The 16,714-nt window shown below is 53.9% G+C and overlaps 2 protein-coding genes across 2 annotated transcripts; both read left to right on the top strand.

Annotated features, from left to right (window-relative positions):
* Positions 1-2,446: 2,446 nt before the first annotated feature.
* On the top strand, positions 2,447-6,028 carry ISF_01025 (leucine rich repeat protein; the record flags this gene model as incomplete). Its single annotated transcript, XM_018844632.1, has 1 exon — positions 2,447-6,028. One exon carries the CDS (start codon positions 2,447-2,449, stop codon positions 6,026-6,028), a length of 3,582 nt encoding a protein of 1,193 aa, XP_018709082.1.
* An 853-nt stretch (positions 6,029-6,881) lies between these two features.
* On the top strand, positions 6,882-11,303 carry ISF_01024 (polyA nuclease; the record flags this gene model as incomplete). The annotated part of the gene is made up of 2 exons (XM_018844631.1): positions 6,882-10,051; positions 10,103-11,303. 2 exons carry the CDS (start codon positions 6,882-6,884, stop codon positions 11,301-11,303), a joined length of 4,371 nt encoding a protein of 1,456 aa, XP_018709081.1.
* Between the last annotated feature and the right edge of the window lie 5,411 nt (positions 11,304-16,714).

Genomic DNA, 16,714 nt, shown 5'->3' with positions numbered 1-16,714 from the left:
CGCGCCTGCTGCGCAACGTATCTTATCGTCTTGGTGGGCTCACATTGGCGTGGCACCGCATCTCTTGACGTTGAGGACTGGGCTTTCTTTGCTGAATTGGGGCCTGATGCCGACCAGTGTATGCATCATAGAAGTAGAAGAGCTCCTGCTATTATTAGCCCAAGCACGCTCCCGACGTCAGGTGTATTGATGCCCTGTACGGAGGAAGGTGGACGGGGTCACTGGCTATACGGATTTGAATAGACTGTCGACCCCATCCGCATCGCAGGGCGGCCCATGTCATGGTATATTTCGTACCGTATAAAAGTGGTATTTGCGCAAGTATCTGGTGGCAGATGACCTTGTCTCGTCAATGCCCTTGTCTGGGCTGTCATGGAAGGAGCCAAGCATGCATGTGCATTGGGGACTGGCTGAGGCTGGGGGGGGGATGACGCTGATTGCCGGGGCTGGGGCAGGGCTTGGGTACGGGCTGGTTGTGACTTGTGAGACGGTACGGAGTAGTCAGGTGCGATGCGATTGACGAAACTTGCTACTGGTTGTCGGCGGTTACGTTGAAAGATGCTCTGCTGTATTGACGATGATTTTTTTTGTCCATCCTGGGAGTCGTTTATTGGTACATAGGTATGTAGCTGTTGCAAGTGACAGACGACAAACGCAGCAGACAGACAAAGGACAGACGAACCACTCCAACCGAAAGCGACGCGCCTCACTCACTGGTCTAAGCCACTTGGGTGGTACCGAACTGAGTACGGGGTACGTACCGACTGAGCTAGCAGCTACCCTGGTTTCGACAGCTATTGTTGCACTCTAACTAGTTACTACCGAAGGAAACTCCTAGCGAGATTGGATTTGAATTGACTTATTGCCGTATTGCCGTGCTGCCGATTGATCATTTTGATTGCTTGCGAAGTGGGCAAGCCAAAATCGCCAAAGAAGAAGGATCGAAAGAAAGCTACTGAAGCTACGAGGTACAAAAGCCCAGTTCATCGCCGCCGAGCGCGGCGCGGCTGGTGAGCCGCTGACGTAGGGGGGTACCTTGGGTGGTATCATCAGGAGTCGAGTACCACCGCAGCACTGTTTATAGCAGCCGGACGCTAACAAGAGTCCTGCCGTAACCCCCGAAAGTGAGGTAACCCTGCCCTGGAGCGAGCTTGCACTGCTGACGTTTGCGGCCAACCTCAAGCCAAGCTACCAGCCGTCAAGCCACCACCATCATCAGCGCCAAGGTACATACTAACACCTTGACAGGCACATACATCATCAGGCACCCACATTTGGCTTCCCAGGTACTAAACCACTAGTCAAAAGTGAGTGATAGCAAGTTACTTGTTGCTTGCCAACACTCCAAAATCAAACCTCCATCGCAAACATCACCACTCTCCCATCCCACTTTGCCGACTTTGCCTCTTGTCCACCATTTATCCACCCCCCATCCAGACCAGCCCATCGACTATCTCCACTTCGGCCCGTTCGTCTTTCGTCACCTTGGTCGTTTTTAGTCGATCCATCCTCCTTCCCTCCTCTTCGCCTCACTCACTCACTCGCTCACTCACTACGCTAGCCTCGTCCGACGGCCTTTCCGCAGCTTCTGAGCAGAGCCTTTTTCTTCTCACCATCAGCTTGCCCTCGCTCTAGCTTCTCGCGCCGCGTTGCACTAGCACTTTCCATCGATTCTGCCACTCTTGGGCCAGCTACGGAATAGCTTTGACGACACCTTCCGCACCCAGTTGCCAGCCCACCCTGGCGCTCCAATCTCTGGCGCTAGCTTGGCGCAGCTCTCGATTTCGTCTGCTTTCTCTGCCACGTCCTGTCTGCCCTCCCTCCGCTCGAAACTTTGCTTGCGTGCCATACTAGCTCCAAACTTTGCCATACTCTTTTGTTCTCCTTCCTACGTCTTTTGCCAATTGGTGACCCTGCTTCTCTAGCCCCCTTTCCGCTACCTTGCCCTGGGCCATTCTTTTATTCTTCCCACCTCTTGCTTCGCTCTCGACTCTCGCCGTGTCCTGTCCGACTTGCTCCTTCCTTCTGGTTCCTTTTGCTTGGGTTCATTTGCCGACGTGCCTTCAGCTCTGCCATTTCGTCATTGCCGAGCTACACGCTTGCGGCGCAACCAGACCAGACCTTTCGCTGCTAAAATTCCAAGACATTGCAGTCGCCCGAGACAAACCGCATCTGCTGGCACCACCACACAGTTCCCCAGCATCCCATACAAAATATCATCAGCATAATATACATTTGAGCGAGCGGCAAAAAGAGAAAAAAAAAACGGCCTTCACCTTGACCTGAGTCCTCGCTGCTCCACGCTGACCCCAAGTGCTCTCATCTGGCATGCCGGTATGACCGCTTAAACGCCAACCTGGAAACAATTGCGTTTGTTAAGAACCTCATCCACGCGTCATCTCTCGATTTTTGGGCTTAGACGGGTCAATCAGCTCAAATCGCAATTATGAGTGTCGACCGCTGGAGGCGCCGAGGCTCACTGGCTAGCAATTCCGATAAGCCTCTTTCGCCCTCCTTGACGCCCCAAGACTCGGAACATGCTCTTGGCAAGAAACCACGCGTGCTCACAAAAGCGCTGCGCTCTCTCAGCAACTCGTCCATCGATTCTATGCCTGCTATACCGTCGCGAAGCTCTAGTTCACAACGACGCCTGCAAAAGACAACCTCGGGTTCCAGCTCCATGATCGAACGATTCCACCGTCGAGTCTCGCGCGACTCTGCTGCCAATTCGCCGACTGACATCTCCCCGAGTCCCCTCCTGGACTCATCGCACAGCTCCATGCAAATCGTCAAACGCGGCTGGTTGAGACAAGATCCCTCTAGCCGCAAGAGTCGCTCCGATTACCTTGTTCTTACGGACCAATGTATTTCGAGGTTTGCTAGCCTCGAGGCTGCCCGGGTTGTATATCCACAAATTGCAGCTCAAGAAGAACCAGCTATTGTTGCACGATCCGCCTCATCTGCGTCCATCCCCAAGGCTAACGCTGCGGCGGAGAATCGTCTCAATATTCCACTCAATGCCATGGTGGCTGTCTTGATTGATCCCTGCACTGAGCACGTTGCTGAGGTTTGGTGGTCATTGCCTGCGCCCCGACTCGCCTATTGTCGCACACAACTGTCTTTCAACACGCCCCAAGAGAGGGCTGAGTGGCACACGTTATTGCACCGCGCCTGCAGACAGAAGTTGCGCGAGGGTCCTCTGGCTGGTAGCATCCCGGACAATGTTCTTGAACGGATTCGCATCATTGTCCGCTCTTCTGAGACCGTCAGTGACGACTCTAAGATAACCATCTTCCCTGTCGTGCGCCGCCTCGCTTCTTCGCCAAAGGCTCCCGCTGATGACAGTCCCAGCTCCAGTGACGGAGGCTCCTCTTACTATTTGGCTATCGGTCCCTTTTTATGCTATTTCATTGAAATTCTCAGATCGGACCATGCTACGCCCTCTCATGACCTAATGGCGAAGGTGACACCTTTTGGCATCGTCACCCTCAGCAAATTCCAAGCATCCGTGGCCAATCATGAGCAAACTTTTGTCATGTGCTTCCGAATGCCCTTTGGGAAAGAAACCCGTCTCACGCTGGCTAGTGTCTACTACCGCCGCATAATCGAGACGCTTATCAAGATGGACAGAATCTTGAAGCCTACGTGGCCCCAGCATCTTCAGCAAGCCATTTTTGACATCCGTGGCCTCTCCCCCCCTTTACAACTCACCTCTGGCAACGACTTGGGTGGTTTCGACATCAGCCTGCCTGCTTACTGTGCAGCCTTCCAAGTTCCCATGCCAAATTGGCGGATTGACTGGAACACGCCATCGCAGCCCTGCTTTTGCCTTTTGCCGGCTCAGGACAAGCCCTATGGCCCCTATCAGCTTTTGGCCGTTTTCAGGGCTCTGCGATATAATGGGTTTTTTAAGGCAGTCTCTTTTGCCGATGTCGACCTGACGCCCTTGATCATCACGCAGGACTTCTCGCACTATGCCGATTCGATCGTTTACGCGTCGGCGAACCGTGTCCGTTTGCCCGAAGACCTCTCCGTCATCATGTCACAGTCATCTGTTCTTGGGCGAGAAATACACTCCTTACTTTTCGCCTCGGACTCTCTCCGATCGATCAATTTGTCCAACGTTTTCGGCATCTATGACGCCAAGAAGCATAAGAAGATCGTGGCCGCTGATGCCTCTGAGTTTGAACCGAGAACGAGCGAGCTGCTGCGCCCAATCTCAGAACTGCTGAGACGGCAGCTGTCTCACTGCCACAGCATTGTGCTATCCCACAACCCTATTTCTTCCGCCGATGCCGATGAATTGCGTGATATTCTTACCCTTCCTCATGTGCGACTGCGACGTCTCGAGCTTGCTCAATGTGGACTTGGCGAGTTTGGCTTATCAGACATTTGGTCAACATTGGACCAGCAAACGGATTCTCTGGAAATACTCGACCTGTCTAACAACCCGGGAATTGTTCAGCTTGAAGTCGTTTGTAATACTCTCAGACACCTCAGTAGTGTCACCAAGCTTTGCATTGCCCGGACCGTGCGTCTGGCGACGGGAGTATCACTCTTCGATGACGATGCTCTGGTTACTTGGCAGCTTCAGGAGCTGGATCTGTCTGGCATGATGATTAACGATGCTACCGTGGAAAGTCTTGCCAAGTATCTGGCCGCCGGTGCCTCGCACGCTCTTCGCGTCTTACGTCTCAACTGCTGCGGGCTCAACGGATTCCAGGTTGCACGGCTTTTGCGCAGCATGGGGCCAGCCCGTGACATGCACGTTCACATGGACTCTAGCCGTATCGATGCCGGGGTTGAAGATCTGTGCGATGTCATTGGTACCGGGCTTGCTCCGCAGGGCCTGTTTCTGCAAAATATTGATTGTGCTCGTGAGGAAAGCTATGTCAAAGTGCTTCGCGCGTTGGCACTCAATAGCTCCATTGAGTGCCTCAGCCTGGCTGGCACTTCGATCCCCGATGCGGCTAGCGAAACAGCTTGCCAGGCTGTTTTCGACTTTTTGGCAAAGAACAACTCAGTTCGCTACCTGGACATGTCTGGGTACGACTCCAAACTCGACGAGGGAAGGCTAGGCAGGGGATTCTCACGCGCTCTCGGCGGTCTGCGCCACAATACGCAAATAGAGCATCTCCGAGTCCGCAGCCAGATGCTCAACATCAACGTGGGCGATTTTGCAGAGGCTCTCGCCGTGAACAAAATCCTCCGAACTGTTGATTGCTCCTCAAACGACTTCACACTGTCCAACCTGCGGTATCTCATCACCAAGCTCGAGCACAACAGGTCGATTCGTAACTTCTCTGCGTTCAAGACGCATGAACTTGACCGTACGATAGCCAAGTCTATCAGCGACGCAGCAGTTCCCGTGCCGACCAAACGGCCTTCCATGATGTCACGGTTTAAATCTGATAAGAACAGTCAACCTCAACAAGACGCAGCACTGATTCAAGAGCTCAAGAGTGAATGGGACCATGCTATTCATTCTTTGCAGAGTATCATGGACGATAACTTGCGAAACTACGTCGATGCGACAAATTTGGATGGTGGATCGGCGAGCCAAGCCTCTGCCGAGAGCGAGGCTGCGTTTGCGGCGGCCTTTGGTGGCCTGGCTGCGGAAGACTATGATGGGCTCAAGACCGTCACGATCAGGCGCAGCGCTGACACATCGCAACGGATGAGTCTGCATGCCCGTACTAGCTCTAGCAGATCTACAGGCGAGCGACCGGACTCGGTTGGTTCGAGCGAAGCCACAGGAAGCCCGAGCAGCGAAGCTGGCAGTAGCGAATCCGGCGCTGCGACACCGATTGACGTCGACTGCGCAGTGGATGTTGAACCAGCGGTTCGAAGCGTACAAGAACAGTGGCCTGTGTATGGCGACAGCCCTGAGAATAATTATTCTTTTGCAGATGGTACAGATGCGGATGCTGGGCTCCAGATGAAGCGCTATCGACGATTCCAAGGAGACCCAACAGACCGGATTGAGGAAGAGGACCATGCCCATGAAGCGGACAAGAGCTCTCCGTAGGTCTTGTTGCAGTAGGTGGTGGAAGGCGAGGCCCATCTACTCTGATGGTATCTCCAGCTTTTGTACTATGTGTTTTTAGCGAAGGGAGTCTTTTTGGATTTTTTTGGACATTTTATCTCTGAGGAGGGAACTGCGTTTGAATTTTCTGTCTCTTTTTAACAGCCTGTTTCCTGTTATGTTCTGCTTTTAACGAGGAAAGCCGATACCCTAGAAGTGCTTTGATAGCGAATGAATAATACCCACCCAAAGGGAGAATTGTATTTCATTCCGAATTGGAAGACAAGGTGTTTGTATATTAATTATTTATGAAGTTGTCGCAATAGTTATGTGAGTGATGTCAAGGAGCAACTGTGCTGGTTAGAGGTACGTACCCTGCATGGCGCTAAATTAGGCGTCGGTGGCTTTATCCAAGGCAAAGCTGTGTCAGCAAGCCACAGCTGAGCCACAGGGAACCGCCTGGAGGCAACTCAGCAACTACTACGGATATGTGCAACATACATAGTTGTGGACGGAACACCTGTCTCGGCAGCTTTCGTCATCTACATAAACACCTCACACTGTCTTTTCCAACATAACTACTAACCTGCCGACGCGGCGGCCGAGAGCCCAATCGCCTCAGTTTTGCCTCGTCTCTTTGTTTTTTACCCTGTGCTTATTCACGCGGCGCCTTGCGTGGTGGTAGACTGCTGTCCCCCCCTTACCCCCCAAGCTCATCCGAGCGACCAAAACTAATCCATCACCGGACTGCGCCTCACCTCTTCGACCAGATCCTGACCGCCTGGACGGCGACGCCTCCGACGAGCCACTCACGTCTAGAAAACAGCTGCGGGATATATAAGACGACGCCGCCGCAATGTACTCCAATAATTTTGGACAACAACAGCCTGGCAGCCAGCAGTATGGAGGGGGCTTCAACAGCTTGGGTCAGCAGCAGCAACAGCCCAGTCCATTTGCACCTCAGCCTACTGGCTATGGACAACCTCAGCAACAGCAGCAGCAGCAGCAGCCGATGCAGTCGCAGTTCACTGGATATCCCATGCAGGCCCAACCGACCGGTATGCCTCAGCAGTCGCAGCCCCTCCAGCAGCAGTACACGGGCTTCCCCTCGCAAGGGTTCAGCACCGGTGCGCCGCCACCACCGGTACCATCGATACCGAACCAATACCAGTCGCAGTTTCTGCAGCAACAGCATCAGCAACAGCAGCCGCAGCAACAGAGCTTCCAGCCCACGCAGACTGCGGGCTTCTCCGCGTCGCCTCAGCAGTCTGCCGGGCCTTCGCAGCCGCCCCCCGCACCCGTGAAACCTCAACCTACAGGGTTTAGCCAGATGACCGCTTCATTCCAGGCGGCTGGCACATCGTCTCGTACGCAGGACGCTCGACCGGCCAAGACGAACAAGATCCCCAACATTCGCCTGTCGTTCATCACCGCCAAAGACCAGGCACAGTTCGAAACTCTGTTCAAGTCGGCCGTGGGTGAGGGCTCCAGCACAATGTCGGGCGAACGCGCACGCGACCTACTTCTTCGCTCGAAGCTTGATGGCGACTCGCTCTCGCATATCTGGACACTGTCGGATACCACTAGAGCTGGAGAGCTGTACTTCCCCGAGTTCGCCTTGGCCATGTACCTCTGCAACCTAAGACTCTCTGGCAAGACTCTCCCACAGATGCTACCTGAACATATCAGAAACGAAGTCTCCAGCATGGTCGATATTATTGGATTCAGCGTTGTTGAAGAATCCCTTGGCTCAGCTGCCGCTGCCACCAACAAGCCGAACTTTCAGTCCAGCAGCCAACAATCCCAACCCCAGCCTTCCAACAGTCAGATTTTGCAATCGCAGATGACGGGCTTCCCGACTCAGCAGACTGGCTTTGGCGCATCCACCCAGAGCATGCAGCCTCAAGCGACTGGCTATCCTGGCATGCAGAATCCCCAACCGACGGGCTATGCTGGCCCTAGACCACCAATGCCTCCTATGCCTACGGGTTACAACCAAAGCAGTATGGCCATGCCATTGAATGCACAGCCAACCGGCGCACCGGGCCAATGGGGCCTTGTCAATGCCCCTTTGTCTGGCTTACCTAACATTGATGCTTTACAAGCGCAAATGATGCCTCAGCAAGGCCGTGAGGGCGGAAGCTTTACTACCCAAGGTCTGCAGGGTAATGCTGTTATTCCGTGGGCTATCACCAAAGAGGAGAAGACACGGTACGACTCTCTTTTTCGAGCATGGGACGGCTTTGGCAAGGGTCACATCCTCGGCAGCCAAGCTATTGAGATCTTCGGCCAGAGTGGTCTCGAGAAGCCTGATCTGGAGCGCATTTGGACACTGGCGGATCACGGAAACAAGGGTCGTCTGGATCTTGACGAATTCGCTGTTGCCATGCATTTGATTTACAGAAAGTTGAACGGTTACCCCATCCCCAATAACTTGCCGCCTGAGCTTGTCCCGCCTTCTACGCGCAACCTGAGTCGATCGATTGGCACACTCAAGAATATGCTCCACGAGGAATCCAACTTTCGCAAGGATTCCGGTGCTGCTCTTCTGCCGCAAAAGACCGGCGTAAGCTACATGAAGAACCGCTCGCTGCGTGGTTTCAACACCCCAACCACTGCTGGCCGTAAGGATGCTACTGTGTTCCGCAACGATGACGAAAGTTTTGGATACAAGTCGAGTGCTCGCCGCCGAGTTGGTAACAACACTGAGCGCTCCGAATCGCCCTCCTCTGTGGGGTCCAATGATGAGTTGACACTGGACCAGCTCCGAAAGAAGATCAAGGAAAAGGAGGTTCTCCTTGATGCCATGGATTTCCAGGACGAGAAGAATATGGAAGAGGACGATGTTCTTGACAGACGCGATCGCCGTGAGTCGGAAGAGTTGTATCGACGCATCCGACGTATTCAAGGCGATATTGATGCTCATCCCAATGCCTCGTTGGCTGGCGGTGACTCTGATGCTGAAAGACGTGCCCTGAAGCGACAGCTCCAGAATTTTCTTGATAAGGTGCCCGAGCTAGCTTCGCAGGTTCGCAAGACTGAAAAAGCTATTATGGATGCTAGACTCGAGCTGTTCCGACTCAAGGACGCCAAGGCCAATCCTGGCAGCGCCTCAACCATTGTTGGAACTGGCCCAGGTGGTGTTGTCACCGAATCCGACCGACTGAAGGCACGTGCCAAAGCCATGATGCAGCAACGCACCGCTGCACTGACGGGCAAGAGGGTTGACGTTCCGCTTGATGATGACTCTGCTTCTAAGCGCCTGGAAGAAGAGAGCATCAAGGTGAAGAACGAGAAGGAAAGCAACGAGCGAATGGTCCGCGATGTCGAGGAAAGTGTTGGCGTGTTTGCTCGTGGTATCGAAGACAACCTCAAGGACGGCGCTCGGGATAAAAGCAGCGAGCACGAGCGGCGTCGTTGGGATGATGCATTGGGCGTTGAAGATGAAGTACGTGATTTCATCTTTGATCTTCAGCGTGAGAGCCGCGCCGCCCGTGTTCGGTCCCAGGACAAGAGGACAACTCGACCCGCGGCGACAGAGCAGCCACGCCAGGAGCGTGCTGCTCCCGTCCCTGCTCGCGTCGAATCACCAGTGTCTACTTCGCGAACTTCGACACCTCCCGCTGCTGGCGGTTCCTACGCCGCTTACAAGACACCAGAGGAGCGTGCCGCTTTTATTCGGCAGCAAGCGGAGCAGCGTATGGCTGAGCGTCTGGCCGCTCTCGGTATCAAGGCTCCTTCTAAGCCGGGCGAGAGCGCAGCCCAGCGTGCTGACCGCGAAAAAGCGGAGCGAGCAGCCAAGCTCAAGCAGGCGGAAGAGGAGGATGCTCGCAGAGAGACGGAGCGTCGTGCTAGACTGGCCGATGAGCAAGGTGTGCCGCCTCCTCCTCCTGCTGCAGAGGCACCCAAGCCGGCGCCCCCGCCTCCCCGAAAGGCACCCAAGGCCGATGTTGTTGAGACCCGGGCGGCGGAACAGAAGCTTGCTGAAGAGCACCACCAACAGCAGCAGGAAGCTAATGATATGCAGTATGTATTACGGCCAAGGAGACCAGAGCAAAATACTAACGTGGGTTACAGGAACGCGGTCAAGGAGGAAGAAGATGAGTACGCCAAAGAACAGCGGGCTAGTGAGGCACGCCTCAAGGCGTTGGAAGAACAGGTGAGACAGGGCAAGCTACGCAAGGAAGAGGAGAAGAAGAAAAAGAAGGCTGCTCTGGCCGAGGCCAGGGAGAAGGAGGCCAAGCTGGCTGCCCGACGAGCTGAGGCGGAGGCTGCCAAGCAACGAGAGCTTGAGCTGCAGCGGCAACTGGAGGCCATGAACGATGACTCGTCTTCAGATGACGAGGACGGCCGCGAGCAAGTCACTCCCATGGAATCTTCGGAGCGCAGCGTGGATGAGGAGCCCAACTCTGCACCACCTCCGCCTCCTGTGCCGGTCTCCTCACCGCCACCCACGATAGTGACGTCGCCGCCTGCGGAGACGGAGAGTAAGAATCCCTACAAGAAAATGATGTCGCACCCATCTGAGACGGCCTCTCCTGCGACCACATCTCCGGTGGCCGCCCCTGCGGCCCCTGCACCCCCCGTGCCCAAGGCGGTCGCACCGCCGGCGGCCGACGCGTCGACGAACCCCTTCCACCGTATGACCCAGCAGGGTGGTGGTAGTGGTGGCTCTGCCCCCGCTCCCCAGGCTCCCATCTCGCGCAAAAGAGCCGACTCGGACGACTGGGGCTCGGACAAGGATGACGACTCGGACGACTCTGATGACGAGCGGCCGGGCGGTGGCAATGCAGCTCAGCTCGCGTCGATCTTGTTTGGTACCATGGCACCACCGCGGCCGCTTTCTGCGGCCGGGAGGGACTCGAAGCCGGCCAGCCCAGCGCCGGCCAGAGACGCACCCATCGCCTCACCCCCTCCTCCTCCTCCCGTGCCCGGTGTAGGCTTGGATGCGCCCTCTGGACCACCCCCCCCTCCTCCCATGCCTGGAAGCAGCGACTTGGGAGCACCAATCGGTGCGCCGCCGCCGCCGCCTCCCATGCCTGGCGTGGCAGCTCCTCCTCCGCCGCCTCCTCCTGCTGGTGGTGCACCACCACCCCCTCCCCCTCCTGGGAGCGGCGCACCGCCGCCTCCTCCGCCTCCCGGGGGTGCACCAGCACCGGCAGCACCGGCAGCTGGTCCGCCAGCCGGGTTTCTCAACCAAATTCAGGGCGGCTTGAAGCTGAAGAAGACGCAGACCAAGGAGAGCTCCGGACCGACGGTTGGAAAGGTTTTGGGTTAAGTGCACCTGAGGTGTGATGGATGGACTACTGGGCTGCTTTTCTTGTTCGTTTACATTGTAATGTACGTGTCGATGGGGATACTTGCTCATTCAGAGCGTGGGGAAAAGGATTAGCATCCATAGTGGGAATTTCTTTTTTAATTAACGGTTTGTTGGCAAGCTACGAGATAAAGTCGGATATATCTCGCTCGGTATAAGACCATGTTGCTGGTGATAAAGGTGTAAGCCTGTTGCAGTATTGAAGTGAGCAAGTTATGACGACGGAGTTTGAGAAAACTTGGAAATTATGAGTCAATGATAATTGGACTTGGACTGCTCATAGCAATGCAAGAGCGAAGAAACAAGGCAGATAGTTTTAGACACTTGTTCTCTTGCGATTGAAGCTCATCAGTGCTCATGCAACAGCCACACAAAGATGTTGGATCGCCGCTGGACCGCGTATAAGCAGGGATGGCGGAGCCGCTTCTCGGCCTGTGACGTGACATTTCTATTTCTGCTCTCCCTTTGGAGGAGAAAGAAGGAAAAAAGACAGACGACGAAATTGCGATGTGGTGGTGTGCTACCTGGAGGGGGAGATGGAGAAATGCAAGGGCAGCCAGCAGTGGCTTCTGTTAGCAAAGGGAGGGAGGGCATCTGACCTGCCGGTGCTTGCCTGCGGACGGGACAATGGACGGACAATGAATCAGAGAACTATTGGACGTTTCTTTCTTGTACAAGTTTGCTCGGAAGAAAGAAGTCGGCATTGGCATGTAATACAAAGGCGAGAGAAGGAGATGAGCAGCCAGGGGAGTAGCCAATGCATCGTTGGCCAGGGCGTTTTTTTTTTGTTGGAGCTATATCATATCAGTAAGAAGAAACTCGGTTAGTTCAGTTGGGCAGCAACAAAAGTTGATCGTCTCATGAACAAATCAACCCCCGTTCCATATACCCTGTTGAATGCGTTGGCAAAATATAATTTCCAATGCACGGTGAGCATCGAGATGCATACCCCCCTTTTTGTGTGTTGCTTCAATTTGGAAGTGACAGGCGTGGATGATTGGTCCGGCAGGGCCTTGTTCTCTTGGCCGCAGGACATGCAACCGCCCGCGAAATTTTTTGGGGCGGAGGTGCCATGTGTCTGATGAAGCAGGGGTAGCTTGTTTTCTCTTTAAAAAACGAGGTTGAGAAAAAAAAGAAGAATTCTTTTTTTCTGAATAATCATTGCTCAATGGCACGGATCGCGGGCAGGGGAACGGGACATCAAGACAAAGCCCTCCTGGCACATGCGTCGACAAGGCCACACACCCTGGGTAATATACCGAGATGTAGTACAAGGTTTGATTGAATTGACGTAATTCTTTTGTTCGAAGGGGGGGGGGGGGATAGAATGGAGATGGATCTACTGCACTTTGTTTTTATTCTGACTGCTCTCTCTGTTATCATCAAGGACATGCCTACCTGACATACGTTATAGTCATCTCGGTAAGCGGCGCATTACTGGGAATCATGGGGCGGAGCTTGTCCTCGGCGGCGGAGACTCCGTCCTTGCCTTGCCTTGCCTTGCCTTGCCTTGCCGGGGTTGCTGATCAAAAGTGCATTGTTCACGGTTTCAGTCGGGGCTTCTTGGACGGGGATTAATAGTCAACGCCGTGTTCTGTTAGTAGACAGCCCATGCCTCCTCTCCTCTCGCACGTTATTAATATCATGGAGTTGGGTATATAATACTCCGTAATCTGTATTACGCCAGCTGAACCAGCCCATGGGCTGACTCGAGCATCGAAAGGCAAGGCCTGGGGGAAAAAAACAGCTGCTGTCAAGCAAAGCTTATTGAAAGAAAAAAAAGCTCCGAGATTGGGGCGGCTTTTTTTTATGCAGGTTTTGAAACGCACGCAAGGGCTCGGAAGCCCACCCACTTGGAAGCCGGAGGACGTGCAGCTACTAACTGACTGGACTACCTTTGCCATGTTGATGCCTTACAAGTTGCTTTGATGGAGTCATGGGACGAGAGCGGTTTACGAAACGCCAAGTGCATTGACTTTTTGGTGCGGGGAGGGGAGGGGGCAATGGCCGTGAGGCTCGAACCAACGGCCAGCTTCCAAAGTACTGATCTGGCGAAACTCTAGCGAGTTAGTTACTACGTTGGCTTACTGATCTGGACATTTTGCGAAAGGGAAAAAAAAAAAGAGGCGAAAAAAGGTGAAACACTTGATTTTTGCAGCATTTTTTCCTCTGTCCATGTACATACATGCATATTCCCAATGTTCCAGACTTGGATCGGGAGTCCGGTGGTGCCGTGTTGTATCACGTCGACTTGTCGTGTCTCCCCCTTGAAGAGGAGCCCGGGTCCATTCCAGCAGGCCGGGACGGCGGCCGAGGGAGGAATGCGGGCGTGTCTTTTCTCTCATCAAACAAAATGCCTTTTTTTCCCCCCAACCAAACAAAAGAGGAGAGACTGATCTTGGCCAAGATTTCGGAATACGGATACTGTGCAGAGAATTACTTGTCCGAAGCTAGTGAGGTTGATGACGGCATTGACTTCCTACTAACGTCTGGGTATGGAGTACGGGACATGATGGAGGAATATGTAGTTGGGTGAGAAGTTAACTCGGCGTGCGTACCGGCACCAGGCATGAATTTCGTACTGGGGCTTCTTCGCTCGTGGCTTGGATAACGTTTGCAAGGATACGGAGCGAACAAGAGCATGGGTTGGATAGTTGGGTGGGATTAGTCGGATGAGTGGCTTTTCCCAAGCCGTGTGGCCTGTGGTGGCGGTGTTATTTAGCATGGTACGAAAGATGCATCTACATTGGGTCAACTGTAGAAAATCTCGCAAAAATTCCGTAGTCACGCATACTAGATGTACTGTACGGTTAGGATAACGGCAATGGCCGCGGCACCGTGTCGTTGAGATTTCGAATAGTTCGTATGCGCTGCAATGCAATGCAGGCGCAAAGTCAACCGGCCGATTGGCAGGTATAACATAACGCCCGTCTGCTATATTCGAGGGTACGCACGCTTCACATGTGGTTGCGATGGGCGGTTCGTCGCAGCCTCTGATTGGTCAATCTGAGCGTCATCAAAACAAACCCGACGCGTCTCCCCAGACGCGTCTCCGACAAAAGTCTAGTTCAGCTCACCACCACCACCACCACCAACGAACTTATCTGCCAACCAGTGTTCGCCATCGACTCAATGCCCGCCAACACGGGGTCTGTACGGTTTCATCTGTTGCGTACGTTCTTTCCTTTATCAAGGTGCCAAGTCACTGCTCTGGGCTAGCCTCACCACATGTTCTGCTCATCATTGCCTCGAGTGTGAGTGGTTCATGTGTGAGTTGTGAGTGAGAGAGGGTAACTAGTGTGAGTGTGTGTGTGTGAGAGCGTGCCCCTCCCTCCCTCCCATCCTCGGCAGCTTCCCCTCATTGCTCGTCCTGTGACTTTTTTTTTTTGCCGCTTCATCTAATACTTTTGATCTGGAGAGCATGCATGCTGAAACAAGGCGTGCGGTGTAACGGGGTTCCATGACCAACTAAAAAAGGAAGCGCTGGGGCAACACAAGGAAACAACAGCCGTGGGAAAAAAAAAAAAGAGACGACATAATAACCGAAGAACGGGTTCGCATTCGCCCAGGAACTGTAAAAAAACAATTTGACACAAAATCCGTCTCCCTTTGGGACCTTTGTGCGAGCATTGGCCGACGTCGCACCTCGACGTGAACCGCTAAAATAGTTTGGCTTGCCTGGTCGCAGCTCGGCTCGTCCAAGCACCCATCATTGGCTGCCGCCCACCGAATCCGAAACCAGGTTTATAATTGATTTTTTTTTAAAGTGGCTTCATTATCGAGATCGTGAATCCATAGCTAGAGCTCCACATAGTGTGCATTTTTCCTTTTTTTTTTTTTTTTTTTTTTTTGCTCTCGCTCCCGACGTTTCTCTGGACGGGATGGGATGGACGGAGGAGGAGAGCAACTGGTAAGCTTCAGAATAATTGAGTTCACACCCGCGTACAGGTACATGCATGTTGGTTGTCGACGGAATAAATGAGTGAGCAAGGTGGCTGAGGTAGATGACATGTTAGATATCAGACAGATGGAAAAGGCTGAGGATGAATAAATATTGCAAAATGACAGGTGAAGGTGGCATTGAGGCGCGTATGAATTGCTCAGCATTCCGAGAACCCCGCTTGGGCGGCCGTGAGGAGACGCGGTTGAGGAAGCTGTCGGTCGGTGGTCACTTGCGGTAGGTAGTGGTTACTGCTGCTGGTCGCCAGACTGGGCCGGCCCTGCTAAGCTGGCTGGGGCCTTACCTTCCATGCTAACGTTAACTGGTATTATTAACTGCAGTGAGGTGAGGGTACATTGCCCTGTAATAAGTGAGTCTCTCAACGCCACCCTGGTATCCGTACTTTTGGCCGCAAGACACTCACAAGCCACCATCAAACGCCATTGGCAGGCACACTGGCACTTGATATGCACAGCACAGCTCACACACTGCATGCATTATAATTTAACGGGCAGAAGATGGCTTCAACAAACTTGCCAATCCTGGTGCCGAGCAGGGCAAGTGCTTGTAATAGCTGCTGCAGCTGGCCCACTGCCGCCATCATCCTCCTCCCTCTCAAGCTCTCTCTCCACTCGCACCTCGCTGGAGCCCAGCTGCAAGCCTAGCACCGCAAGGCAGCTCCACTGCACCACCGCACCAACTGCACCCACTGAGCCAAAGCTGGCAAGGCCCGGTGGTCTGGCCTGGACCGCCTGGCCTGGGCCGCCCACAGTGGTCCTGTTCACGCTTTTTAGTGCTTGATCGTGCTGTAAGATAGGCCTCCAGGGTGCTAGACGTCCTGCGGCTCAAGCACCTGGCGCACCCTCAGATCCCCCCAATCCACCTCACCCATCCTCCCTTCTCTTGCACCTACACCCGGCCATCTCTCCCCTCCTGCATCCTTCTCTTCTTCCTCACCATTGCTCGTTCTTTTTCCCCTTCTTTCCCCTCTCCAACTACCTACACTTACATTCTCGACTTCGCTCAGCCGTTTATTTTGCCACCCCGACGACCAACACCACAAATCGCCTCGTACAACAACCTTCACCCGACGCCGGCCGCCCCTGACACGTACAGACCACGCACCAGATCGCTGCCGACGTTGAACAGCAGCACGGCCTCATCTACACGTCGGCTCTCTCACACGCATCCGCCCCGACACTACTTCGCACATTTCTCTGCACGCGCCCCACCGCTAAACAACTTCATCTTTTGGGTAAGCTCCCTTATAATATTCTTTCCCTTCTTCTTTTTCTTCTCCTCTCTTTGTTCTCGCTTGTTGCCTTTCGTTCGCGTCATCAAACGTCCTTGCCTTGGTGCCTAGCTACCTCCGCCGCAAGGCCCGCAACCGCGTTTGACCGCTAACCTTTGCAACCCGCCCACTCTAGCTCAA

Source organism: Cordyceps fumosorosea (genome assembly GCF_001636725.1).
Source record: "Cordyceps fumosorosea ARSEF 2679 chromosome Unknown scaffold_1, whole genome shotgun sequence".
In the NCBI taxonomy this organism is placed as follows: domain Eukaryota; kingdom Fungi; phylum Ascomycota; class Sordariomycetes; order Hypocreales; family Cordycipitaceae; genus Cordyceps; species Cordyceps fumosorosea.
Note: the sequence above shows the minus strand (reverse complement) of the source record. Positions and strands in the feature narration are given on the sequence as shown.